Below are 27,168 nucleotides of genomic sequence, written 5' to 3' on the forward strand. Positions count from 1 at the left end.
GATCTCACGGTCCGTGGGTTCGAGCCCCACGTTGGGCTCTGGGCTGATGGCTCAGAGCCTGGAGCCTGCTTCCGATTCTGTGTCTCCCTCTCTCTCTGCCCCTCCCCCATTCATGCTCTGTCTCTCTCTGTCCCAAAAATAAATAAACGTTAAAAAAAAAATTTTTTTTTAATGAATTCTATTTTTTAATGTACAGGTCTTTCACAATTTTGGTTAAATTTATACCTACATATTCTTTCTGCTGCTATTGCAAATGGGATTGTTTTCTTCATTTCTCATTTTGATAGTTCATTGTTAACTGTATAGAATTGCAACTGATTGTTATATTTTTATTTTGTATCCTACAACTCTCCTAAATTTGTTTATCAGGTCTAATGATTTTTTTATGGAGTATTTAGGGTTTTCTGTATAGAAGATTATGTCATTTGCAAATAGAGACAGTTTTACTTCCTCCTTTCTAATTTAGACACCTTTTATTTCTTGCCCAATTGCTCTGGCTAGAACTCTCAGTACCATGTTGAATTAAAGTGCTGAGAGTGGCCATCCTTGTCTTTTTCCTGATCTCAGGGAAAAGTTTTCCGTCTGGGGCGCCTGTGTGGCGCAGTCGGTTGAGCGTCCGACTTCAGCCAGGTCACCATCTCGCGGTTCGTGAGTTCGAGCCCCGCGTCAGGCTCTGGGCTGATGGCTCGGAGCCTGGAGCCTGTTTCCAATTCTGTGTCTCCCTCTCTCTCTGCCCCTCCCCCGTTCATGCTCTGTCTCTCTCTGTCCCAAAAATAAATAAAAAACGTTGAAAAAAAATTAAAAAAAAAAAAAAAAAAAGAATTGTTTCTCTGTTTGTTACAGTCCCTTAATAAACTGGTCAATGTGTTTGCCTGGGTTCTGCGAGCCGCTGTAGAAAATGTATCAAACCTAAGGAGAGGATCGTGGGAACCCTTGGTTTGTAGCCAAATTGGATAGAAGTTGTGAGTAACCTGGGTGCCTCCTTCTTGTGATTGGCATCTGAAGTGGAGGTGGGGGCAGTCTGGCAGGACCGAGCCCTTCACCTGTGGGATCTGACACTGTCTCCAGGTTGGTAGGGTCAGAATTGAGTTAAATTGTAAGACACGCCAGCTGGTGTCACAGAGAGTTGCTTGGTGTGGGGTTAAACCACATACTTGGTGACCAGAAGTGTCAGAAGTAGCGTTGTATGTAAAAATAAATAATAATAATAATAATAATAATAAATAATAATATTCTGAGTAATTTTCTAGGTAGGCCAGTTTATGTATTTACAAAAGCTTTAATAGTTTTTCTGTATGCTTATAATCTATATTTAACCTTCAGAGGATATTTTTTTCTAAACTTAAGGCAGTTAGCGCTCGGTACTTATACACTTAAGGCATTTGGGACAGTACACCAGTTAAGGAGTATTTCCTCCCGGTTTGCACCAGTGTAGTCTGTTAACTAACGTGAGGGCCGTAGAGAGACCAGGTCTTCACTGGTCGCTCATTACAGACAAGCGTCTTCTACACTTAGGCCAGTGTCTTCAGCCCTAGCTGACTAATTCGTATTCAAAGCGGGTCTTGAGGTAGATAGTCTACTTTCATAGACTGATTTGTTTCCCAGGTAAAAATGTGCTGGAAACTCAAATTCTGCCCCTTCTTACAGTCCTACCAGGTTATGTGTTGGAGGGGACGCATTCAGCTGTACAGGGGACTCTGTAGTCGTAAGTCTGTTCCCGGTAGTATCATTAGTCAGAAATGACTGATGCATTGTTTGCTGAGGCCTTTTTGATGTTTCTTTTAGCCGTTTCCGTGTATGCTTGTAGATGTGGCTTGTAGCCAATTTTGTGGAAAAATCAGGAACCCCCTTTAGATGATAAGGTTTTAGTTAACCTATTAAATGTAACAGCAGTCTTATAAAGAATGGAAGCGAAGTCCTCAGAATAATCACTCATACAGATTTAATCAGAAGTTACTCAGAGAATGAAAACATAGCACGGACAATTCTCTAGACTCTTCTAACGTAGCCAACAAAACCTGTCATGATTGTCACCAAATGACAAAGGTCTTCAAATCTAGAAGAAAAAGGGGAAAAAAAGCTCGATAAAAGGATAAAATTTTGACAGTTACTTCAGCCCCATATAAGAACATTAGTAATAGGCTTTTCTCCCAAAGTAAAAATTCATAAGAGCTAAAACATAATTTACATTGATAAAATATGACTTCCCTTTAGTTAACCTAGGGAACTTGAACTTCTTTTTGGCTTTCAGGTTCTCTTCACGTTATTTGTTTGCCGAACAGGACAGATTTTAGAATACTGATGTGTTCATTAAAATCTGGAGTCTGCCAGAAATCCCCGTATCCTCTCTTTCCTAAGGTGCTGGAGCAAGCAAGCCCTTGGGGTGACTCAGCAGCTGTCCGGGAAACGTTAAAGAAGAAGGCATCTTAGTAGTTTTATTATTTTGGGTTTGGGGCCAAGATAAGAGGTGATAAGATTTGAAAATCAGGTAATAAATGCCTGAAGTCAAGAAATGGTTGTAGACAGCATTTAAGAGAAACATAGTATCCATTAACAATCATTATTAGGAACCCTCACTTTTTCTACTTTTTCTTAAGTATTTGTATACTTTTTCTCCCATTTGATGGTGGATTTGCCTATTTGAATTTGATATGTCTGGTGGATTCTAATGATCAATTATTAAAACTAATAAACTACCGAAGAGAGAGAAAGCTGGCCTCAAACACTGAATGAGTTGCATTTATAAAGACAGCATTGTGAAAGGCAAATCACTTTCTTTTGATAAGAAAAGCAAAAGCGTTTTTTTCATTTACACCCATACACATAGAAATAGTTGTCTCGTTTTACAGCTTCAGCCAGGGGTCAAAAGTAAACACCTGTCACATAAACTTAGTGTTTAGCAGTTGTGTATCTGAAGTGGCTACTTTGATTCCTACATATTTTTCTCCTGAGTGATTTGAACTATAATAGTGTCACACAAACGAATACCATGGAAAATGCCAGGAGTGTTCAGACTCTCCAAGACAAACTGACAAAGACAGCCGGATTCTTTCTCAGTCGACCACTCCACACAGCTCACGTGGAACAGAGCGTTGGAAAATGAAAGAGCCCCGTGTTGTAGTCACCAACAGGGAAATAGTGGTCATGCCTAGAATTGGGAACAAAATCAGACTCGGCCAAGATCTAGGAAAACGAGTTCTCGCATGATTGTCATGTTCATAACGGTGCCCCAGATCCTAGGTGTCCACATCACAGAATCAAGGATGGGATTTTTCTTGTTAGAAAAACGGTCCATAGTTGAAGTGGGGTGCATTCAAGGGGGCATGTGTGTCGTTTGGCCTACTGAGGACTGGAACCTGGATTGTTCTGAGGTTTCGTGTGCTCGCTCTCCTCGGGTGCCCAGCAGTTTCTTCCCCGCCCACCGACTGCCACCTGCCTGCTGACCCTCGGGGAAGCAGGGTGGTGGTCTGGCTTCCATTCGTACTGTGATGAGGTGGGGTCTTTACTGCTCTCCCTTTCGTTTGCTTGCGTAAACCCTGAATCGAATAAAGCATAGATGAGGTTTTCTCTCACACACAGTACCTGGTTCTGGACACGGGTCTTTTCTCAACCTGTTGGACTTTGGTGCACGGTGGAGACATCCGGTCTTTAGTTGTAATAAAAAATTCGTATCTCTGTTCACAGTTACTATTTTGGGTAAGTTTTTGAAATGAAAAAAGTGGTTTTTCGATCTAAGCAGAACAACCTCGATTCATGCCTTTTCTTCCTTGAAGCTGCTTCCCAGACCCCTCACCACTGCTTTCAACACATGGCACGGCCTCGTGCCTTTTCTGGCCTCACCTGGGCCCTTAGCCTCCTCGTGCTTGCTCTCATTCTCCCATCTCGTTCCAGCTTTGACCTTCTGCTGGCTATTTCCTCTGCCTCCCAGATCCCCTCATGGCCGAGACCTAACGAGAGTCACGTCTGAACTTAATGTCGCTTCTTGGTTGCTCTCCGTTCTTCGTATTTTAATTATTGGCCTAGCATTCATTATTTTCTGAGTTTTTCCTGTTTTCTTAGTTTTTCTTACTTCCTATTGTCTGTCTACCTGAGAACAGTGTAAACCGTCTTATTCACCAGTGTCTTTTAGCACTTAGAGCAGGACTTGGACTTAATGAGTGCTCAGTCGTTGTTGAACAAATAAATGAATGATCCAGTTGAAAGAACCAGTGTTCAGATTCTACAAGTAACTTGCCTTTGGGGGCCTCAATTTTCCCATCTGCAGAATGTGTGTTAGTGTACCTATTTGTTACACAGTATAGACTTGTTTTTTAAAAAGCAGTATAATTCAGGGGCGCCTGGGTGGCTCAGTCGGTTAAGCGTCGGACTTCGGCTTGGGTCACGATCTCACAGTTCGTGAGTTCGAGCCCCGCGTCGGGCTCTGTGCTGACAGCTCAGAGCCTGGAGCCTGCTTCACATTCTGTGTCTCCCTCTCTCTCTGCCCCTTCCCTGCTCATGCTCTGTCTCTCTCTGTCTGAAAAATAAATAAACATTAAAAAAATTTTTTAAAAAAAAAGCAGTATAATTCATAGAGAAAAGAAATACATCAGCCTTGCCTTATTTGCTGGAACTTAAAGGCAAAATAAAATCAGAGTAGACTAAATGAGGTTCTCCTGAAACTTTTTTTCTTTCTTTTTCTTCATTTCTTTTTTCTTTCTTTTTTTCCCCCTTCCTTTTATGTATTTGTGAAATCTCTTAAGACTGATTTCGTACCAAACATCAGAAAGAAACGTAGACCAGTAAGATGAGTGGAAGAGGTAAGTCTATGGAGACATTGGCGAATAAAATAAAAAGAATAGTCACTCAGTAGGAGTCGGACAAGAAACTGAGGTTTTTATCTGACGTCTCCCTAGCAGCTACTAAAATTAAGGCAAGTCACTTGACCTCATAGAGCATCTGTTTTCGAATCTGTAAACTAGAACTAACGTTTCTTCTTACCTGCTTCATGGGATTGACATAAATGACAACACGTGAAAGTTACTTTTTGAACTGTAAATCATGAGGGGCGCCTGGCTGGCAGCTCAGTTGGGGGAGCATGCAACTCTTGATCTCGGGGTTATGAGTTCAAGCCCCCCGTTGAACATAGAGCTTACTTAAAAAAATAAAAATAATAATGCATGTATACATACATGCATATGATAAATCACTGACTACATATAAGGTAATTATTATGATCGGGTCTAAAATTTAGGTTCTTTCTGCAAAACTGCTGGAAAATGCTAACATAGCTGTTTTTTTATGTATAATTCTTAAAAGACAATTCCAAACATGTAGATACTTTTTTTTCCCTTTATGTTTATTTTTGAGAGCGAGAGAGAGCACGAGCAGGGGGAGAGGCAGAGAAAGAGGCAGAGAGAGGATCCAAAGCAGGCTCTGAGCTGTCAGCACAGAGCCCGATGCAGGGCTCACACTCATGAGTCAGAAGCTTCAACCAACTGAGCCACCCGGGCGCCCCAAAAGCATAGATTTAAAAGTACACGAAAGTACTTGGTATCCCTCCCCCCAAAAATATGCCTTTGAAATTTAAGCCACTGTTAAAACAAATACTCTTGATAGAGTGATTTGTTTTCTGTGTTTGACCACAGGAGATTTCGTTGCCTCTGATAATTTTTTGTTCTTTTCTAATCACAGCCCAAAGAGCCGGCTGATCCAATTAAAGAAGGAGAAGCTGGAATACAGCCCTGGAGAGCACGAGTACGGGTTATTCCCAGCCCCCATTCATGTCGGTGAGTATGCGGTGTGCACGACACATGGCCGGAAACAAGGGAGAGGGTGTTTCTTGAGTTTGGATGAGATGTTGGTGTTACTGTCATTTCTGCGTCTTCCATGAAGTCGAGCTCTTTCTTTACCATTTAGTTTATACTCAGTCTGAAGGATTCTGCAAAGTCCTTGCTGTCTAGGAGTCAAAATGACCTAAATATTTCTCACTCAGGTTTCAGTAACAAAAAAGCACTATGTCCGTAGCTTTGGATTCCCTGAGCATGTCACCTAGGAAAAATCAGCTATTCATCACTTCACTGTCACGTGTTTTCCGTGTTCAGAGAGACATGATTTATGGTGTGTAGTCACCAAAGGAAGAGAGCCCACTACTTTTCCTGATCATTTATCTGCTTGAAAATTGAGCAAGATTCATCTTTCCATTCCTTTTGGGGGCAGGGGGCAATGTCAAGGTTTTGTTCAGCATTGGGGCAAGCATGCCTGCTAGGCTCCTACTGTTGAGCAGCATTTACCTAGCTGTCCTCCTGGATTCCTCCCATTCTGTCTCTGCCGCATCCCGTCCGTCCCCCCGCGTCCCGTGACCGCCGCCCTTGCAGTACCCCGCACCACCCCCAGGTGTGTCCCACGCCGGTCTCAGGCTCGTGCTCGTGCGGCAGCCGCCTGACACGTGTGTCTGTTTCCATTCATGTTCCCTCCAGTTCACTGTCTGCATAGTAAAGAAAGACAAGATTTTATAACTGTTAAGGATGACCTGGTCCCTGCCTACCCTCCCAGTCTCTGCCTTTCCCTTCTGTCCCTTCCCCGCTGTCTGTCTTCTCTCAGCTCCTGGAACAGAGCCTCATTTTGCTTCTTGTTCCCACTGCCCGAACAGCTCTTCCCTGGACTCCTCCTGTGGCTGGTTTCTTCGTGTCCCTTGAGGATGAGCCTAATGTCAAAGTCTGCTTAAATGTCATTTTCTTTAGAATTGTTTTCCTGATTGTCCCACCAAAAATGGTCCCTTCCTTTATCTTGTATCACAGCATTTCTTTCTGTAACCCATGATTACCCTAGTTGTTTACTCATTTGTTATATCTCCCTCATTAGGTTATAAGCTCCAGGTACAGGATCGTTTGTCTCTCTTCTTCTCCTTTGATTTCCTAGTGCCTAGTACATAACAGAAGTTCAGCAAATACTTGTACAAATGAAAGAAAAGGAGGAGAAATGAGGACAACTTCTTTTTTTTTTATTTACTTTTTTAATTTTATTTTTTATTTTTTAAAATTTACATCCAAATTAGTTAGCATATAGTGCAACAGTGATTTCAGGAGTAGATTCCTTATTGCCGCTTCCCCATTTAGCCCATCCCCCCTCCCACCACCCCTCCCATAACCCTCAGTTTGTTCTCCATATTTATGAGTCTCTTCTGTTTTGTCCCCCTCCCTGTTTTTATATTATTTTTGTTTCCCTTCCCTTATGTTATTCTGTTTTGCCTCTTAAAGTCCTCATATGAGTGAAGTCCTATGATTTTTGTCTTTCTCTAATTTCACTTAGCATCATAGCCTCCAGTTCCATCCACGTAGCTGCAAATGGCAAGATTTCATTCTTTTTGATTGCCGAGTAATACTCCATTGCATATATATATCTATATCTATCTATCTCTCTCTATATATATATATATGTATATACCACATATCCTTAATCCATTCATCCATCGAGGGACATTTGGGCTCTTTCCGTCCTTTGGCTGTTGTCGACAGCGCTGCTGTAAACGTGGGGGTGCGTGTGTCCCTTCGAAACAGCCCACCTGTATCCCGTGGAGAAATGCCTAGTAGTGCAATTGCTGGGTCGTAGGGTAGTGGCTGCACCAACTTGCATTCCCAAGGACAACTTCTTGAATGTAGGTGACAGGAGCAGTTTACTCACGTAGTGCATGTTGGCCCTGTGTGTTACAGCCTTCTCTTTCAACTGAGACTCTTGCTCCTCATGACTGTGGGGCTCTTCTCTGTGCTGTGATGACCGAATCCCCTGTTTCTCCTCCAAGGGCTCAGCACTAGCAGTGTATTTAAAGCAGCAAGCAGGGACAAATTGTGCAATGAAGATTAGTGTGCTTTAATTATTCTGTGCTGGGTGGCTGGAGAATGGTTTAACTGCAACATAAAGTTCCAAGGTTTAATTCTGTTACCTTAATGAAGGTAAGAAGTTCCACATTCTCTGGGATTCATGCCAAAGTCCTTCTGAAAGAGCATTTTGTTTTTACTACTTATGGCATCGCAGTGGAAACAGATTCTCAGCAGATTTAGCTGTTTCCTAGAATCTGGTAATGATCAATAGGCTTAGAAAGGAAGAAGTAATTTAAAAGTCCCATTAAAGGAAAACATGACTCCGGGCACCTGGGTGGCTCAGACCATTGAGCATCTGACCCTTTGGCTCGGGTCATGATCCCAGGGTCGTGGGATCGAGACCAGCATCGAGCTCTGCACAGAGTGTGGAACCTGCTTTGGAATTCTCTCTGTCCCCCAACTCCCCTAAAAAAAAATAAATGAAGGAAAACATGACCATTTTAGTCTTACTGGTTTTGTCCTGGCTGGGATCTAGCTTAAATCTTAGAATGAAGCTCTAACGATTCAAGGGGATGAAGGTATGTTGGTCCACTCCAAGGAAAATGGGAAGAATAATAGGCCAATATTTCTCTCACATTTCTGGCACATAGCGTGGTTAAGAGATCCAGAATGGAAGTCCTTTTCTTGAAATAAAGGTTTTGTCTCCGCGTCCCTACTTCAGTGTCTGAGACTAATTTGTACCCAGTGGTCTGCAAAGTGAGTAAATAATGGAGGAACCTTCCCAAGTGGAGTAGGTCTTTTTTCCTGTGAAACAGAGTTTGAAATCAGGCTGTTGGATGACAGATTTTTTTTCCCCGACACTGCCATTTTGTCATTCATATAGTATTTGTATGGTTAGGATAGGGTGGTGGGTCAGTCACTTGTTCTGAACGGGTCATTTCCAGTGTCATGTAAACAAAGAGCAGGACTTTGAGTTCGCCACACCTGGGTTCATCTCTGCCTTTGCTGTATTATATGAATAAAGTAGTTATATGATAAAATAATAGTGCATCTTACCACTGATAGAGTCAGAATGAATAAATGGAAAATAATGTTCATTTTCAAATGTTTAAGGATGGGGTGCCTGGGTGGCTCAGTCGAGTAAGCATCTGACTGTGGCTCGGGTCATGATCTCACGGTTTGTGGGTTCGAGCCCTGCGTTGAGCTCTGTGCTGACAGCTCGGAGCCTGGAGCTTGCTTCGGATTCTGTGTCGCCCTCTGTATCTGTCCCTCCCCTGCTCACACTCTCTGTCTCAAAAATAAACATTAAAATAAATAAATACATTTTTTAAATGTTTAAGGAAATCAGGATTGTTTATCTCATTACAGAAGTACATTTCAAATAAAATTTTACTTTTCATGATAAATATTTACCAAAATGTATATTATACCCTTAAATTTATATTCAGTTGGGGGTTTTTTTTTTCTATTTTTTTTTTTTAACATTTATTTATTTTTGAGAAAGAGACAGAGCACAAGTGGCGGAGGGGCAGAGAGAGAGGGAGACCCAGAATCCAAAGCAGGCTCCAGGCTCTGAGCTGTCAGCACAGAGCTCAACAAGGGGCTTGAACTCACGAACCTTGAGATCATGACCTGAGCTGAAGTCAGACGCTTAACCAACTGACCACCCAGGCGCCCCTGTAGTTGATTGATTTCTTACAAGAATGCCATGACAGTTCAATGGGGAAAGCACGATCTTTCTTTCTTTCTTTCTCTCTCTCTTTCTTTCTTTCTTTCTTTCTTTCTTTCTTTCTTTCTTTCTTTCCTTCCTTCCTTCCTTCCTTCCTTCCTTCCTTCCTTCCTTCCTTCTTTCTCTTTTCCCCTTTTTACTTCCTTCCTTCCTTTGATAAAGAGCACATGCACACAAGCCGAGGAGGGACAGAGGGAGAAAGAGAATCCCAAGCAGGCTCCACGCCCAGCACAGAGCATACAGGCCTCAATCTCACAACCGTGACATCTGGACCTGAGCTGAAGTCAAGAGTTAGACACTTAACTAAGACACCCGGGCACCCCAGGCATGATGTTTTCAATAGATGGTTCTATGGTAACTGGATAGTTGGATTCTTGCCTCATACCATTTAAAAAGTTAATCCAAAATGGATCATCAACTACAATATAACTGCTAAAACCATAAAACTCTTGAAGAAAACATAGGCCTTAAATCTTCGTGACCTTGGATTAGGCAATAATTTCTTAGCTATAACACCAAAATCCTAGGTGATGACAACAAACAGACAAATTGAACTTAGTCAATATTTAAAACTTTGAAAACCACGATCAAGAAACTGAAAAAACAATGCACAGGACGAAAGAAATCTTTGGAAATCTTATCAATTAAGAGACTTGTATCCAAAAACCTATACGTACAGGGAACTGTTGCGACTCAATACTAAAGAAAGAAACAACACAGCTTTTTAAATGCGTAAATTGAGTAGATACTTCTCCAGAAGGGATGTGCTTATGGCCAATAAGCACATGAAAAGATGCTCCCAATATCATTAGTCATTAGGGAAACGAAATGAAAACCCTAAGAAGAAAGCACCTCTCACCAGTAGGAGGGCTTTAATTAAAGGATCGATGTGTTTGCAAAGAAACTGGAACCCTCACGCAGTGTTGCTCGGAATTGTTGGTACCGCCCTCTTGGGAAGACATTTTGGCAGCTCCTCAAAAAGTTAACCGTGGAGTTACCACGTGACCAGCAATTCTGCGGCTACGTACAGACGCAAGAGAAAGGGAAGAAACGTCCACACAAGACGCAGACACAAGCGTTCCCGGCGGCAGTATTCCTGACAGCCGAAAGGCAGCCGCAACCCACGTTTCCCGTCAGTGGGTAAGTGGATTCACAAGACGTGGCCTGCCCATCCCGCGGGGCTTACTTGGCGGTAAGGAGACCGGGGAGCCGCGCGAACGCCATGCTGTAGGAAAGAAGGCAGTCGCTAGGGTCATGTGCTTTATGACCGTTTATAGGAAATGCCCGGAATAGGCAGACACCTAGAAACACGGGGTAGATGACTGTTCCGTAGGGTCCAGGGTGGAGGCGTGGGGAGGGACTGCTCATGGGTACAGAGTATCGTTTTGAGATGACTGAAGGGTTCTGAAATGGTGTTGGTTGCATCAGAGTTCTCCAAGGAAACGACCAATAAGACGGTTTTTTATTTTTATTTTTTTAATTGATCTCCACATGCCAATGTGGGGCTCAAACTCACAACCCCCGAGATCAGGCATTGCATGCTCCACTGACCCAGCCTGTTGTCCCAAAATCTTGATTTTTTAAATTCAGTCCCCATCATTCTCATTTTAATAGGTTTTTTTAAATTTTTTTTCAACGTTTATTTATTTTTTTTTTTTTGGGACAGAGAGAGACAGAGCATGAACAGGGGAGGGGCAGAGAGAGAGGGAGACACAGAATCGGAAACAGGCTCCAGGCTCTGAGCCATCAGCCCAGAGCCCGACGCGGGGCTCAAACTCACGGACCACGAGATCATGACCTGGCTGAAGTCGGACACCCAACCGACTGCGCCACCCAGGCGCCCCGGTTTTTTTTTATCTTATCATATATATATATATATAAAGAAAATTATATATATATATAATTATATATATATATATACATATATATATATAATTTTCTTTTTTTTTTTTTTTTGAGGGGGGGTTGGACAGAGCACAAGCAGAGAAGGGGCAGAGAGAGAGAGGGAGCTGTCAGCGCAGAGCCTGACTCGGGACTCTAACCCACAGACCATGAGATCATGACCTGAGCCGAAGTCGGTTGCTTAATCGACTGAGCCACCCAGGCGCCCCATTGTTTATAATTTTTTAAGTAAGCTCTGTGTCCAACTTGGAGCTTGAACTTAACACCCTGAGATCAAGAGTTACATGCTATAGGGGCACTTGGGTGGTTCAGTTGGTTAAGCGTCTAACTCTTGATTTCGGCTCAGGTTGTGATCTCATGGTTCATGAGTTCGAGCCCCACATGGGGCTCCGTGCTGACAGTTTGGAGCCTGCTTGGGATTCTCTCTCTTTCTCTTCCCTCTGCCCCTCCCCCGCTTGTGTGTGCATGCACTCTCTGTCTCTCTCTCTTTAAATAAATAAATAAAAACTAAAACTTTTTTTTAACGTGTTAGGGGAGGGGTGCCAGCTGGCTCAGGCGGTGGAGCTGTGACTCTTGATCTCAGGGGGTCATGAGTTCAAGCCCCATATCAAGGGCTCAATTACTTAAAAATGAAATCTGAAAAAAAAATCTGGGATTCATAGTTTTTCAAAATTCTTCTGGGGCGTGTGGGAGCAAAAAATGTGAAGACATGTGGTGTTTCACATTTGGCTTCTGGAATCAGGCCACAATTCAGAGTCTGCCTCCACCAATTACTGTCTGTCTGACCTTGGGCAAGCTGACACATCCCAAGGCTTCAGATTCTGTATTGTAAAATAGAAGTTAATATGAATATTAAATAAAATAATGTATGTAAAACACTAAGGAGAGTACCTAACACATAGTAATCACTTAATAAGAGATAATTTCTGAATTGACATTGTTTTTTACAGTAAAATTCTCTCGACAAGAATCTGCTACTTACTACACAGCTATTACCTCTGGGTCCTTGTTCAGTATATCACCACACTTTTTCTTGCTGAGCTCAGAAAACACTTCAGAATTCCTCCTGGCGCTCCTGTTGGTTGTCACTGCCAGCCGTTCAGACTTCTGCCAGATCTTGGGATAGTGGAGAGAATATAGGCCTTCTGTGCAAAATGGACTTAAATAGCAGACCTTGGGGCACCCAGGTGGCTGAGTCGGTTAGACGTCCGACTCTTCGTTTTGGCTCCGGTCATGATCTCACAGTTCATGGGTTCAAGCCCCACGTTGGGCTCTGCACTGACAGTGCAGAGCCTGCTTCGGATTCTGTGTCCCCCTCTGTCTCTCCTCTCCCTCCCACGCTCTTCCCCTCTCTCTTTTCCCCCTCTCTCTGCCCCTCCGCTGCTTATGCACACAAGCTCTCTCTCAAAATGTATAAACTTTAAAAAAAAAAAAAAGGGGGGGACACCTGGGTGGCTCAGTCAGTTAAGCGTCCGACTTCAGCTCAGGTCACAATCTCACACTCGATGAGTTCGAGCCCCGCATCGGGCTCTGTGCTGACAGCTCAGAGCTGGAGCCTGCTTCGGATTCTGTGTGTCCCTCTCACTGACCCTCCCCGACACTTGCTCGCTCGCTCGCTCTCTCTCTCTCTCTCTCAAAAATACATAAACATTTTTTTTAATTAAAAAAAATAAAATAGCAGACCTGAGACTTGTATTCTGAGAAAGGCCTGCTTACAAGGTTGGGCATTGGCTGGCATCTGGGAACTTGAATATCTAACATTTTCCTGTCAATACAAAACTTTCCTGCATGCAAATGTCTTCGTGTGCCCGCTGTGTATTCACTGTATGGTTTCTGCTGAACACCTGCTTTCATTTGAAGAGTCTGGAATCTGGTACATTCTAGACAGAGAGTAGCTGTATGATCAGCCACCAATCAAAACCTTGAGCACTGAGTTTGTAATGAGCATCCTTGATAAACATTTCACACGTTGTGTTCTTCCCATATATTGGCAAAGATTATGTCCTGTGTGACCCCACTGGGGGGAGAACTTGGGTAAACTTGGGCCTTGTTTCTCCCCCCGTTTTGCCGGTGCATTTTCTCCCTTTACTGATTTTGCTTTGTATCCTTTGCTGTAATAAAATATAGCAGGAACGTGACCACGCGCTGGTCCTGTGAGTCAGCAGACCTGAAGGTGGTCTCGGGGGCCTGCACACCCCTCACAGTCCAGCACTCTCGTGGCCAGATGATCTTGAACAAGTCACGTGCTCTTCATTTTACCATCTTCATGTATGTAGCGACTACCTTCAACCTGAGTTGTGAGGACAGAGTGATGCTTACTTTGTATTTAACGCAGTTAATATAAATTTAAGGATATAATACACATTTTGATAAATAAGTATTTGTCATGAAAAGTAAAATTTTATTTGAAATGTACTTGTGTCATGAAAGAAACAATCCTGATTTCCTTAAACATTTAAAAAAACTTATTTATTTTAATGTTTATTTATTTTTGACACATTAAGCATGAGGGGGGGAGGGACAGACAGAGAGGGTGACACAGAATCCGAAGCAAGCTCCAGGCTCTGAGCTGTCAGCACAGAGTTCAACGTGGGGCTCAAACCCATGAACCATGAGATCATGACCTGAGCCAAAGTCAGATGCTTAACTGACTGAGCCACCCCATCGCTTAATGGTGAAATATTCAGTGTTTCCTCCTAAAACTGGAAAGAAGGTAAAAATGTCCACCCTCACTACACTACTGCACATTCTTCTGGATGTTCTACCCCGTGCAGTAAGGCGGGAAGATGACAGAAGTCATGAAGACCGAGAAGGAAGAAGTAAAACTATTCCTGCTTGCAGACCACATAATCGTAAAGTCCAAAGAGATGCACAAGAAAGCTACTGCAACTGTTGAGCAAGGTTACTGAAAACAAAGTCGTTATATAAAAATCAGTTGTATTCCTATAAAGCTAAACAGGCTCTCACCATACCATCCGACATTTCCACTTTGTTATATTTACCCAAAGGAATTGAACATGAATGTCTACACGGTAACCTGCACACAGATGTTTTATAACCATCTTGTTCATAACTGCCCAACCTTGGAAGCAACTGAGATGTCCTTCAGCAGGTGAATGGATAAACTGGTACAGCCAGACAGTAGAATGTTATCAGCACTGAAAGGAAATGAGCTATCAAGCCTTGAAAAGACCTTGAGGAACCTTAGAATCATTATGACAAGTGAAACAAGCCAATCTGAAAAGGCTAACATTCTGTAGGATTCCAAGTATATGACACTGTGGAAAAGGCAACGCTGTGGAGGCATTAATGGTATCGGGTTGGGCAGGAGGGATGAATCAGCAGAGCACAGAGATTTTTAGGTCAGTGGAGCCATTCTGCATGATTCAGTTATGGTGGATAGCTGTCATTACAGTTTTCCAAAGCCATAGAAGGTACAATGATGATGATGTGTCCGTACCGGCCCATCAGCTGTTAAGCAGTGCACGGTTCTAGTGAAGAGTGTTGGTGACACTTAGGGCCAGTGTGTGCATTGGACATCTCTGTACCTTCTGCTCAGTACTGCTTTGAACCTAAAACTACTCTAAAAAACAAAGTATTTTTTTTAAAAAGCATGTGTAGGGGCGCCTGGGTGGGCCAGTCGGCCAAGAGTCCGACTTCAGCGCCGGTCATGATCTCACGGTTCGTGAGTTTGAGCCCCATGTCGGGCTCTGTGCTGACAGCTCAGAGCCTGGAGCCTGTTTCAGATTCTGTGTCTCCCTCTCTCTCTATCCCTCCTCGGTTCTTTCCCCCTGCTCTGTCTCTGTCTCTCAAAAAATAAATACACGTTAAAAAAAAAATGTTTTTTAAACCATGTGTAGTAGTGTAATGAAACCAAAGTAATCAGAGGGGCACCCAGCTGGCTCAGTTGCAACTCTTGACCTCTGGGTCATGAGTTCAAGCCCCATGTTGGGTGCATGAATTGCTAAAAAAAAAATTAAAGAAAAATTTAACACAATAATTAGAAATAAATTTAATAGGCAAGAACTTTATACTGAAAATTAAAACATTTATTGGAGAAATTAAAGAAGACCTAAGTAAATGGAGAAAATGCCACAATTAGAGATGGGGAGCCTCCATTGTTATTACTTCAGTGCAATGTAGATTATACTATCAGTAGGCTTTTCTGTAAAAATTGATAAGCCGATTTTCTTCAGTGTTTATTTAGAGAGAGTGTGCAAGCAGGGCAGGGGCAGAGAGAGAGAGAATCCCATGCAGTGTGCTCACTGTCAACACAGAGCCCAGTGTGGGGCCCGAACTCACAAACCATGAGATCTGAAATCAAGAGTCAACATGCTTAACCAACTGAACCACCCAGGCCCCCCGATAAGCTGATTGTCTAAACATTATGTGGAGATTGCAAAGTGATCTTTTTGTTGTTGTTAACGTTTGTTTATATTTGTGAGAGAGAGAGAGAGAGCAAGCGGGGCGGGGGGGGGGGGGGGTCGTGGTTACAGAAGATCCGAAGCAGGCTCTGCACTGAACGCAGCAAGTCTGATGCAGGGCTCAAACTCATCAACTGCGAGATCATGAGCTGAGCCGAAGTCAGACGCTCAACCGACTAGGCCACCCAGGCACCCCTGTTAAGCGTCATCTCTTGATTTCACCTCCAGTAAACAATCTCACGGTTTGTGAGATTGAGCCCCAAATGGGACTCCCTTTTGCAACACAGAACCTGCTTGAAATTCTCTCTCCCTCTTTGTCTCTGCCCCTCCCCTGCTTGCAAGCGTACATGACCGACCTCTCTCTCTCTTTCTCGTTCTCTCTTGCTCTCAAAATAAATAAAGTTTTAAAAAGCATGAGTTGCCATAAAACAGTTTAGACTTAAAATTGGCATTAGAGGCACACCTGCCTGGCTCAGTTGGTGAGCATGCGACTCCTGATCTTGAGGTGGTGAGTTCGAGCCCTATGTTGGGGGTAGAGCCGACTTAAAAGTATTAGTAAACTTTTTAAAAAATAAATAAAATTGGGGCGCCTGGGTGGCGCAGTCGGTTAAGCGTCCGACTTCAGCCAGGTCACGATCTCGTGGTCTGTGAGTTCGAGCCCCGCGTCAGGCTCTGGGCTGATGGCTCGGAGCCTGGAGCCTGTTTCCGATTCTGTGTCTCCCTCTCTCTCTGCCCCTCCCCCGTTCATGCTCTGTCTCTCTCTGTCCCAAAAATAAATAAACGTTGAAAAAAAATTAAAAAACATAAAAATAAAAATAAATAAAATATAAAATAAACTGACATCAAAATAGATCTCTGGAACAGAGTAGATAGCCCAGAAATAGACCCACACCTTTGTGGTCATTGAATTTGGACACAGCCATCAAAGCAATCCAGCGGGCAACAATGCCCTGCAACGAATGGTGCCGGAACAGGGAAATGTTCACGTGAAGAAATTTAAACTTTGACATCAACCTCACAGCTCCTACAGACTGGATTCGGCATACATCACAGACTTAAACATAAAAGCTTAACCATAACAGGAGGTGTAAAACTTCTAGAAGAAAGTGTAGGAACATACCTTCGTGACCTGCAGGTAACCAAACGTTGCTCGGATGGAGCCCAGTAAGCAGTAAGCGCTGAACAAAGCGCCGGTGGCTGACACGCTGACCAGATGGGAGCACATCTGTCACAAGACACCATCTCACGAAGAAACAGACACAGCACAAACTGGGAGAACATGCTCACAAATTGTATGTGTCCTGAATACGTAACTCCTACAAATGTATTTATTTAAAAAAAAAAGAAGACAACCCAATTTTAAAGTGAGGATTTGAACTTTACCAGAGGAAACATACACAGGCCAATAAACACGTGAAAAATACTCAGCACCATAACTCATCAAAGAGATGCAAATTAAAACCACAATGTGTTGGCACAACCAGGTTGTCTATAAACAACTGTGGCAGAGTAAAATGGTACAACTTATTTTTAAAATATGGCAGCTTTTGTAAAACTAGACTTAAACGTACATACGCAATACATATGTGTGTAAGAGTGTGCATAGTAGCTTCATCCATGGTGCCGTGAGCTGGAGACAGCCCAGGACCCCAGCAATAGGGCGGATTAACAAACTGTGTGTTCATATGGTGGACTCTTGGCCAGCAACTAAAAGGGGGAGAAAGTCCACTGCCAGGGTGCTGCCTCCCTGGGCCTCAGCTGTGCCCCGTGCCCCACGCTGGGCTCCACAGTTGCCAGGCTCTGCGCCCGCCCTGCCACTCCTGCACCCGGGCCCTTGGCGCTGGTCCGAGCGCACGTGGACCTCCTGCTCCCCCGCAGGCCTTCCGGCTGTGGCACCACTGAACACCCACGGACGCAAAGCTTGCTTGAGTTCCTGAATGATGTGAATAAGGAGGAAAAGAAGATCTAGAAGCATAGGTCCCTCCCCAAGATGTCTGGGGCCTGGGAGCTGGAAGTGGATGGGATAGAAACCAAATTAGTGTGGAAAGTTTCCGGAGAAAAGATGACTGTGACTTTCAACATGAACAACAGCATCCCAGCAACATTTGATGGGGGAAGAGCCCTCCCAAGGGCAGAAGGTGGAAGAACAGGAGCCTGAACTGATGTCCATTCCCAGTTTTGTGGTGGAAGGTAAGAATGGTGGCAAGAAGGGCCTGGTACTGGGCTGTCCCTACCCAGAAGATGAGGTGGGCAAGAAGAGGAGGACGGCAGTGACATTTGGCCGTCAGAGAGGTGAGCGGACAACATCAGTCCGTTGTCGAGTCTGAGTGAAAGGACACAAGTTACATGCTCACCACCGACTCCCTGGCCTGGACCGTTATGACACCAGCTGGATCTTCTGGCCAACCAGGGTTTGGGGGGAGGGCAGTTGGACAACACTTTTGCAGGTGAGCACAGCCCTCGAGCACCAGGAATACGTTACTTTCCTCAAAGATCTGAAAGGTTTTGTCAAGAGCCAGTAGAGCAAACAAGACAAGATGTTGAACATCTCAAGTTTATGGCAGCCTCTGGCCAGGGAACAAGGCTACTCTTAAACCAGACACACACACACTTTGAGATGGTTTTCATCTGAGCACCGTGGAAAATAAAGCAGATACAAAGTAGTTGCATTGCCCTCTTTTTTACTGTTAATCTCTTTCTTTCTGTAAACTCTGTTGCTCCTCGATTTTTGTATAATGTAATGACGAACAGTACAATTGGCTTATGTCCTCCAGAAAGAGGTGGAGAGAAGAAGGCAGACCAACTAGGGACCTTAGGACTGAGGAAGTTCATGGTGATGAGTTCCCTGAGTCTTCTCTCTACCTCCTGTATCCCAAACTTGAAGCTGAGAAAGCTAGCGACCTGGAAACGCCATTGGGCAGAAACAAAGCAAGCAAAAAGACGCCTGCTTTCCGTAGCCAAAAGAAAGGGAAAGGGACAGCCTAGCAAGACAGAAAACTTTTAGGCAGTATCCTCCAAACTCTAGTCAAATGGCACAGAAAAAAAAACCGTTCTGCTGCCCACACTCTCACCAGCAGGTGCCAAGTGGGGAGCCTCAACTTCCATGCCCACCTGGGAGTACGAAGGCATCCCTCCCTGGCCCGTGACCTGTGCAATGTCAGAGGAAGGCTAATACGAGTCAGGACTTTTACCATCACTAGTAGTGACATGGCCACTCCCACCATGGTGTTGGGGGATGCTGCGTGGGAAGCTAGAATTCCCACCATCCCCTAGCAGTGACCAGGAGCAACACTCAGGTTCCAGGAGCAGTTGTGGAAAAAGCCAGCCAAAATAGAAGGTTTTTGTAAAATCTAGAACCTGGTAACTTAATACAGAAAATATCTAGGTTTAAACTGAAATTCCTATGTCAGGGACCCCTGGGTGGCTCATTCGGTTAAGTGTCCAACTCTTGATTTAGGCTCAGGGTGTGATCTCATGGTTGTGGGATCGAGCCCCACATCAGGGCTCTGCACAGTACCTGCTTGGAATTCTCTCTATCTGAGGTTTAATAAATAAGCTTTAAAAAGAAAAAAATTAAAACAATAAGCCAAGAGGGAAAAAATCATATGTCATACTGAGAACCAGGGAGATGTTAAACTGAAAAATTTTTTTAACTTTTTAGAATGTTTACGTATTTATTTTGAGAGAGAATAAGTCGGGGGCGGGGTGGGGGGGGAGAATCCCAAGCAGGCTCCACGCTGCCAGTACAGAGCCCAACACAGGGCTCAGTCTCACAAACCATGAGATCATTACTTGAGCCGATATCAAGAGCTGGGCTCTTAACTGATTGAGCCACCCCCTTTGACTGAATTTTAAAAAACAGTCAAGGGGCAGCTGGGTTGCTCAGTCAGCTAAGCATCCGACTTCGGCTCAGGTCATATCACAGCTCATGGGTTCAAGCCCCACCTTGAGCTCTGTGCTGACAGCTCCGAGCCTGGAGCCTGCTTTGGATTCTGTGTCTCCCTCTCTCTGCCCCTCCCCCACTCGCACACACACTCTCCCTCTCTCTCTTTCTTCCTCCCTCACTCTCTCCGTCTCGAAAATAAACACCAAAAAAGTTTTTTCAAGGCGGTCAATATATGCCAACACCAATATGTTAGAATTACCTGACAAAAATTTTAAAGCAGTTAGATAAAAAAAAAAAAAAGACAGTTCAACAAGCAATTATGAATATGCTTGAAACATGAAAAGAAGTTGAAGCCTCAGCAACAAAATCGAAGACATAAAGAAAAACCAAATAGGAATTTTAGAATTGAAAGACGCAGTAACTGAAACAAAAGCTTAGGGGTGTGCTCGGCAGCAAGGTGAGGAAGACCTAAGAATCATGGGCCAGGTGATGGAAGATGTCTGACCTGAACAAAGGAGAAAGTAGACACACACACAAAAAAAAAAAAAAAACCCACAGAGGCTACAGGATCATGACAAAAGCGAAATTGGTATTCTCGGTGTGCTGGATGGAGAGAAGACGGGCGGAGAAGAAAAAACGCTTGTATGAACAGTGGCTAAACGTTTCCCAGATTTGGCGGAAGACACAAAACGACTGGTTGAGGAAGAGGGTCACACCCAACAGGACGCCTTTCGGGAGATCCCTGCTGAGACAGGGTCGTCCCATTTCAGCCCACTCACTGAACACAGAGCAGCTTTACATCCGCGAGAGAGAAACGGGTCCCCACCGACCTACGGAGGTGAGACAGCTCGGGCGGCAGTGGTTGCTCGTGCGAATCCGTGCAGGTGGCACTACAGTGCAAGCGCTGAAAGAGAGACCGTCTGCCCAGATGCCACACCCAGCAAAAGTAACCCTGCGGGAATCAAGTGGGAGTCAGAGCACTCCTAGACTAAAAGAGTGTGCTGCCAGTTGACTTGCCCTGTGCGTAAAGAAAGGAAGTTCTCTAAACAGAAAAGAAACAGGGGCACCCGGAGGGGCTAGTTGGTTAGGCATCCGGCTCTTGATTTCGGCTCGGGTCATGATGTCACGGTTCATGGGTTCGAGCCCTGCATCGGGCTCCGCGCTGATGGTCAGAGCCTACTTGGGATTCTCTCTCTCCCTTTCTCTCTGCCCCTCACCTGCTTGTGCTCTCCCTCTCTCAAAGTAAATAAACATTTTTTTAAAAAAGAAAAGAAATAAAGAAGGGACCTTGGAACCTCAGGAGGGCAGAAAGAACAGTAAGTAAACTTACAGGCTTTCCTTCTCCTTTGAGTCCTCTGTGTAACTTTTTAATAAATAACAAATGAGGCAAAAAAATTGACACTGCTATATTTTTAACAACTTGTTGAGGCATAATGCATATATCCTCCAATTCACCCATTTAAAGCATACAGTGGTTTTTGATACATTATCTTTCTTGTAGTAAATTATATGTAACTTAGGATTTGCATCTTGCATTTCCACTTTTCATTGTAAGGTTCAGTGACGTAAAGTACATTCATACTGCCGCGCGGCCATCACCCCAACGCTCTCCAGAACTTTTTCGTCATCCCAAATGGAAACTCTGTGCCAATTAAATAATTATTGCCCGTTCCCTCAGCTCCTGGCAACCACCGTGGTTCTCCTTATTGCTATGAATTTGACTGTTTTAGGATCCTCGTACGGTGGGGCCTTCCACTGTTTGTCCTTTTGTGCCTACCGTAGTTCACGTAGCGTGACGGCCGCAAGGTTCTTCTGTGTTCTGGCGTGTAGGAGACTTTCCTTCCTTTTTAAGGCTGAATAGCACTCCTCTGTGTGTGTGCACACACTCCATGCCCTGTTTACGCATTCATCCGCCGACGGACATCTCTGTTGTTTCCACCTTTTTGCAGTTGTGAATAATGCTGCTGTGAACATTGGTTTACAATTCTCTGTTGAGGACCCTGCTTTCAATTCTTTTGTATATATGCCCAGAAGTGGACTTGCTGGATCCTTTGGTAAGTCTATATTTAATGTTTTGGGAACTGCCGTACTATTTTCCACAGTGGCTGCACCATTTTTATATCCCCACCAGCAATTCTTGAGAGTTCAGTTTCCCCACATCCTCAATAACACTTGTCATTTTCCGTTATTTTTCATAATAACCATCCTAATGAGTGTGAAGTGGTAATCTCATATGGTTTTGATCTGTATTTCCCCTCTAGTGATGTTGAGCGTCTCTTCATGTCCGTTTTGGCCATTTGTATGTCTTCTTTAGTGAAATGTGTATTCAAGTCCTTGTCCACTTTTGAGTTGAGTCATTTGTACCTTGTTTTTGAGCTTTAGGAGTTCTGTATATATCTGGATATGAATTATCAGATACATGATAAATAGAATATCTTTATGACATGGACACAGAAGACCACAAAATGTATAAACACCACTGGAAAAGATTGATAAACTTAATTACATTAACAACCATATACAAGAGAACAGCTCTAGTAATCAGGGTTGAATATGATTGTTTATGATAACTCTGTTAAAATTACAGACTTTTTTTTTTTTTAATTAGATCAGGGGAAAGGGGCAGAGAGAGAGAAAGAGAGAGAGAAAATCCTAAGCGCAGCACGGAGCCCAACGCAGGGCTCGATCCCATGACCCTGGGATCATGGCCTGAGTTGAAATCAAGAGTCGGACACTCAACCGACTGAGCCACCCAGCACCCCAGAATTACAGAGTTTTCAGTAAGGGTTAGAATGAGGCAAACGGACACCTGGCCGACTCAGTTGGTGGAGCACGCAACTCTTGATCTCAGGGTTGTGAGTTCGAGCCTCACGTTGGGTGTAGAGATTACTTAAATAGAAATAGAAAGAATGAGGCAAATGGCTTAGTTTGGTGGAAAGGATTCAATTTTAGGTGGGAGAAATGACACATGAGAATGTGAAAGCAAGAGGAAGCTGGTTGTGTTTAAGAAATTGTGCTGGTACAGCCATTATGGAAAACAGTATGGAGGATCCTTGAAAAACTAAAAATAGAACAATCAAATGATCCAGCAATTCCACTTATGGATATATATCCAAAGGAAATGAAAACACTAACTCAAAAAAATATCTGCTGTGCCCTCCCCGCCATGTTCATAGCAGCATTATCTACAATAGCCAAGACATGGAAACAACCTAAGAGTCTGAGGGATGAGTGGATAAAGAAGAGGAAGCATATACATACAATAGAATATTACTCGGCTGTAATATTCTTATTTAAAATTATTATTTAAAAATAAACGGAAAGAAAACAAAAGGAAGGAAGGAAAGGACGGAAGGAAAGAAAAGAGAAAAAGAAAATCCTGCCATTTGTGACAACACGGATGGACCCTGAGGGTATTATGCGAAACGAAATAAGTCAGACAGAGAAAGACAAATACGGTGTAACCTCGCCTGTACCTGCGCTCTTTGGGATCTACGAAAGCAAAACAAACTCCTAGAAAAGGAGATCAGAGGCACCTGGCTGGGGAGCAAGCAACTCTTGATCTCCGGGTTGTGGATTCAAGCCCCACGTTGGGCCTAGAGATTAGTTGAAAATAAAGAATAATAACAACGCAAAATCTGTTCAAGAAAAAAAGAAAATAAAGTGGGTCAGATTTGTGGTTACCAGAAGCAAAGGGAGGTGGGGAGGGTATTAGGAGAAAGGTGGTCAAAAGGTGTAAACTCCAGTTACAGGATAAGTAAGTATCGAGGATATACTGCACAGACTGATGACTGTGGTTAACACTACTGTTTGCTGGATCGAAAGACTTCTAAGTTAAGAGAGTAAATCCTAAGAGTTGTCCTCACAAGGAAAAAAAAAAGTGTTGTCTTTTTCTGCTTCCTCTTTACCGTATCTGTAAGAAATGCCTCGTGGACACTGAACTTCTAATGGTCATCGCTTCACAGTATATGAAAGCGAGTCCACTGTGCTGTACATCTTTAACACGTACAGTGATGCCTGTCAATTTTATCTCAATAAAACCAGGGGAAATTAATTAGAATGCCAGGCAGGAAGAAAGGAAGAAGAAACTGCTTAGGAAGAGTAGAATTCAAGAAGCAGTGGGGATGATGGGGATTAAGGGCGCACTTGTGATGAGCACTGGGTTATTAAGATAAAAACTTACTAAAAAAAACCATACACACTGTGGGGACGGGTGGTGCCGCCTGACGGCTGGTGCAGTCCCTCGGTGTTTGTTCCTCAGAAGACACCTCTGCGTCCGTCCGTTCCAAAAACACTTGTTCAGCGCGGCCTGTCGTTTGATCAGGCAGTTTCCTACCTGCTTGGGATACACCCGTAAGCAACACAGGTGAAGATCCTTGCCTCTGGGGCTGGCAGTTTTCCACTGGGGGGGATCACACTATCCCTATATTTCTGGGTCTCACTTCTTTTTCCTCAGGCTGACAAAACCAAAAACTTGAATTCTAGTGTTTTCTTTAGTGAAATTTAAACAGTTTCCTGTAAATACCTTTGATCATGATTTATAATCTCCTAAATGGCCCACACTCCACTGATAATACTATGCCTTTCAGTGACCCACTACAGCAGAGAGGGCGCATGCGAGTGGGGAGGGCAGAGAGAGAGAGAAAATCCCAGGCGGGCTCCACACTCAGCACAGAGCTCCACGTGGGGCTCGATGCCACGACCCCAGCATCGTGACCTGAACTGAAATCAAGAGTCAGACACTCAACTGACTGAGCCACCCAGGGGCCCCTGCTACAGTTTTCTTGGGAGAGAATACCAGAGCCATTTACACAGGATAACAGAGGAAATGAATAATTCTTATCTGTTTGTAAAGTGATGTTACAATTCAGTACTCAGGTTATATATAAGCAAACAGCTTCATCTGAAGCCCGCCATTTTATTTAAAAAATGCCAAGTTTTCGTCATAGTTTAAGATCTCTTCTTGAAAAGGAAGTTGTCTTTCTCCTGTCTGTTGAGTAGCCCCCTCTCCTTTGAGCTCCTCGCCTGCCGGCTGCCTCATTAACAACTAGGCTTTGCAGTGATGTTCTGAGTCCTCCATTCCTCTTCGTGTTAGGATTGATGTTATGAAAGGAAATCATCGTGACTTCCCCCGTTAGATTTCAAGGTCAGCACAGACTTCAGAGCTTTTGTAACAAGTCTCCTCTTTAAAATGACTTTGTTGCACAAATTCCGTTTTCTTTCAAAGAGAAAAGGATCTCTTTGCTCCTTCCCTAGCGATCAGTGGCAGTACTTGAGATCTCAAGGCTTTAGCACACAGTAAGAAAAATCCACAAAAGATGTGATTTCATCTAATTTTCACATGGCTATAAAGTGATTTTTCCCCCAGTTTTAAAATGCGGGTTAGCTACAGAATCACTGTTTTAAATGAGATTTTCCTGACTAGCTTCCGCTGAGGTATCATCTCTAGCAGAATTTGGTTAAGGAAATCGTTCAGGTAGGTGTCACTTCTTAGAAGTGAATCACCCGGCTGTGGTTTCAGAGATGTTGGAGGACAAAAGAGTGTGCCATCATTTCTTCCTCCGGCTCTCAGGGTGAGGACTGAGGGGAGGGACACAGATTGGGCCAGGAGAGGCACCGGGATTCATCCGAACGAACTTAGAGGTCCCTGGCCTCGTCCCACAACACGTCCCACCCAGCAAGTGGACAGTTGCTCCCAGGAGCTGCACAGAAAGGCAGAAGGGGGGAGGGGTAAGGAAAGGGCAGCTCACCTCATGTTCCTTAGGGGGATCTGGAAAACGGTCTGTGTAGCAGATTTTGTCATTGGTGCTGACCCGTTAAGACTGCATTTCTGGAGAAGATGTAAACAGCTGTTAGGTTAGAGAGCAAGCCCTGGTGTGGTGACTTGGCTTAACCCAAGTGACTCCATTTGGGACCTGTCGTCTCTCTCTCTCTCTCTCTCTCTCTCTTTATAATGTTTTTTATTTATTTTTGAGAGCAGGTGAAGGGGGCGGGGGGGGGGGGGTTGGGAGCACAGAGACTGAGATAGAGGATCCAAAGCAGGCCTTGCACTGACAGCACAGAGTCCAACACAGGGCTCGAACCCACGAACCACGAGATTGTGACCTGAGCCGAAGTCGGACGCTCAACGAGCCACCCAGGTACCCCTCTTTTTTAATACACCTATGGAAATTCATTGCGAGCAAAAGTCAAGATGTTGGACTGTGGGAAAATTATGTCTTTGAGGTTGGATGAAGTGGATGTGGAGGATGTGGATGCTTTCTTAGCGGAAAAGTATTCTTTTAAAAAATGCGTAACTTACTGGATTCTCCTTCACTCTTGTACACACCCTTCAGAAAACATACCAGATACTGCTGGCAAAGAAAGGAGTTAATCCTTCACATTAAGGGGTTTGTACTATTTCTGGGGGCCAATTTTGACTTTTTAAAAATTATATTTGTATTGTTATTAAGAAACAGTACAGGGGCGCCTGGGTGGCTCAGTCAGTTAAGCATCCAACTTCAGCTCAGGTCATGATCTCACAGTTTGTGGGCTCGAGCCCCGCGTCGGGCTCTGTGCTGACAACTTGGAGCCTGGAGCCTGCTTCAGATTCTGTGTCTGTCTGTCTCTCTCTCTCTCTCTCTCTCTCTCTCTCTCTCTCTCTCTCTCTGCCCCTCCCACGCTCATGCTCTGTCTCTCTCAAAAATAAATGAATGTTAAAAAATTTTTTTCTTAAATAAAAGAAAAAGAAAAAATCTGGCACGTAGCTAAAATCTGGGTTAGTTGTGTGACCTTGGAAAAGTGACTTCGTCTCTCTGATTCTCAGGTTTTTTTGTTTGTTTTTTTTTGTTGTTTTTTTAATCAGTAAATGGAGACCTTGTGGAGTTGTCTGTAGGGTGAAGATGTGAGGTAGTTTGTGTAGAATCCTGGTCTGGGACCTGGTACACAGTCGATACTCAATAAATGTTAGGCAAAAATAAAAGTTCTGTTGTTAAGTAATTTCAAGAAGCAATTATTAAGCACCCGTTGTGGTCACACGGCCCCGCGTCCAGCTCTGTGCTGACAGCTCCGAGCCTGCAGCCTGCTTCAGATTCTGTGTGTGTGTGTCTCCCTCTCTCTCTCTGCCCCTCCCCTGCTCACACTCTGTGTCTCTCTCTCAATAATAAATAAATGTTTAAAAAAATATATATTTTTTAACGTACCAAAGTTTCCCCTCTTGATAAACCTTTAAGTTGTTTCCACTTTTCACTGCAGACTTTGTAGGTAGGTATTCAGCTTCACTTCCCTATCAACAAGTGGACTCCAGCTATAACCCCAAAATTATTGTTATATTAACTCCACACATCTGATCTCCCAAGATACGCCTGTAATCCTTGCTGCTGTATCCTCAGATCTGTCCGATAAACTCATTACACATTACATGTTGACATAAGTAACATTTTTATGAGAAAT

General features: G+C 43.8%; 1 protein-coding gene and 1 pseudogene across 9 annotated transcripts in view; both read left to right on the forward strand.

The window, feature by feature from the left end:
- The window catches only part of ASH1L (ASH1 like histone lysine methyltransferase), a 196,213-nt gene that overhangs the window by 128,533 nt on the left and 40,512 nt on the right, over window positions 1-27,168 (forward strand). For 6 of the 9 annotated variants that reach the window (XM_045048735.1, XM_045048741.1, XM_045048736.1 and 3 more), the window contains 2 exons: window positions 5,671-5,765; window positions 21,687-21,791. In XM_045048735.1, the coding sequence (XP_044904670.1) occupies window positions 5,671-5,765; window positions 21,687-21,791 (200 nt within the window). The remainder of the gene's footprint in view (window positions 1-5,670; window positions 5,766-21,686; window positions 21,792-27,168) is intronic. The other 3 variants (XM_045048738.1, XM_045048739.1, XM_045048740.1) reach the window with 1 other exon arrangement.
- LOC109495406 lies at window positions 17,563-19,540 on the forward strand (annotated as a pseudogene).

Source organism: Felis catus, chromosome F1, assembly GCF_018350175.1.
Source record: "Felis catus isolate Fca126 chromosome F1, F.catus_Fca126_mat1.0, whole genome shotgun sequence".
In the NCBI taxonomy this organism is placed as follows: Eukaryota; Metazoa; Chordata; class Mammalia; order Carnivora; family Felidae; genus Felis; species Felis catus.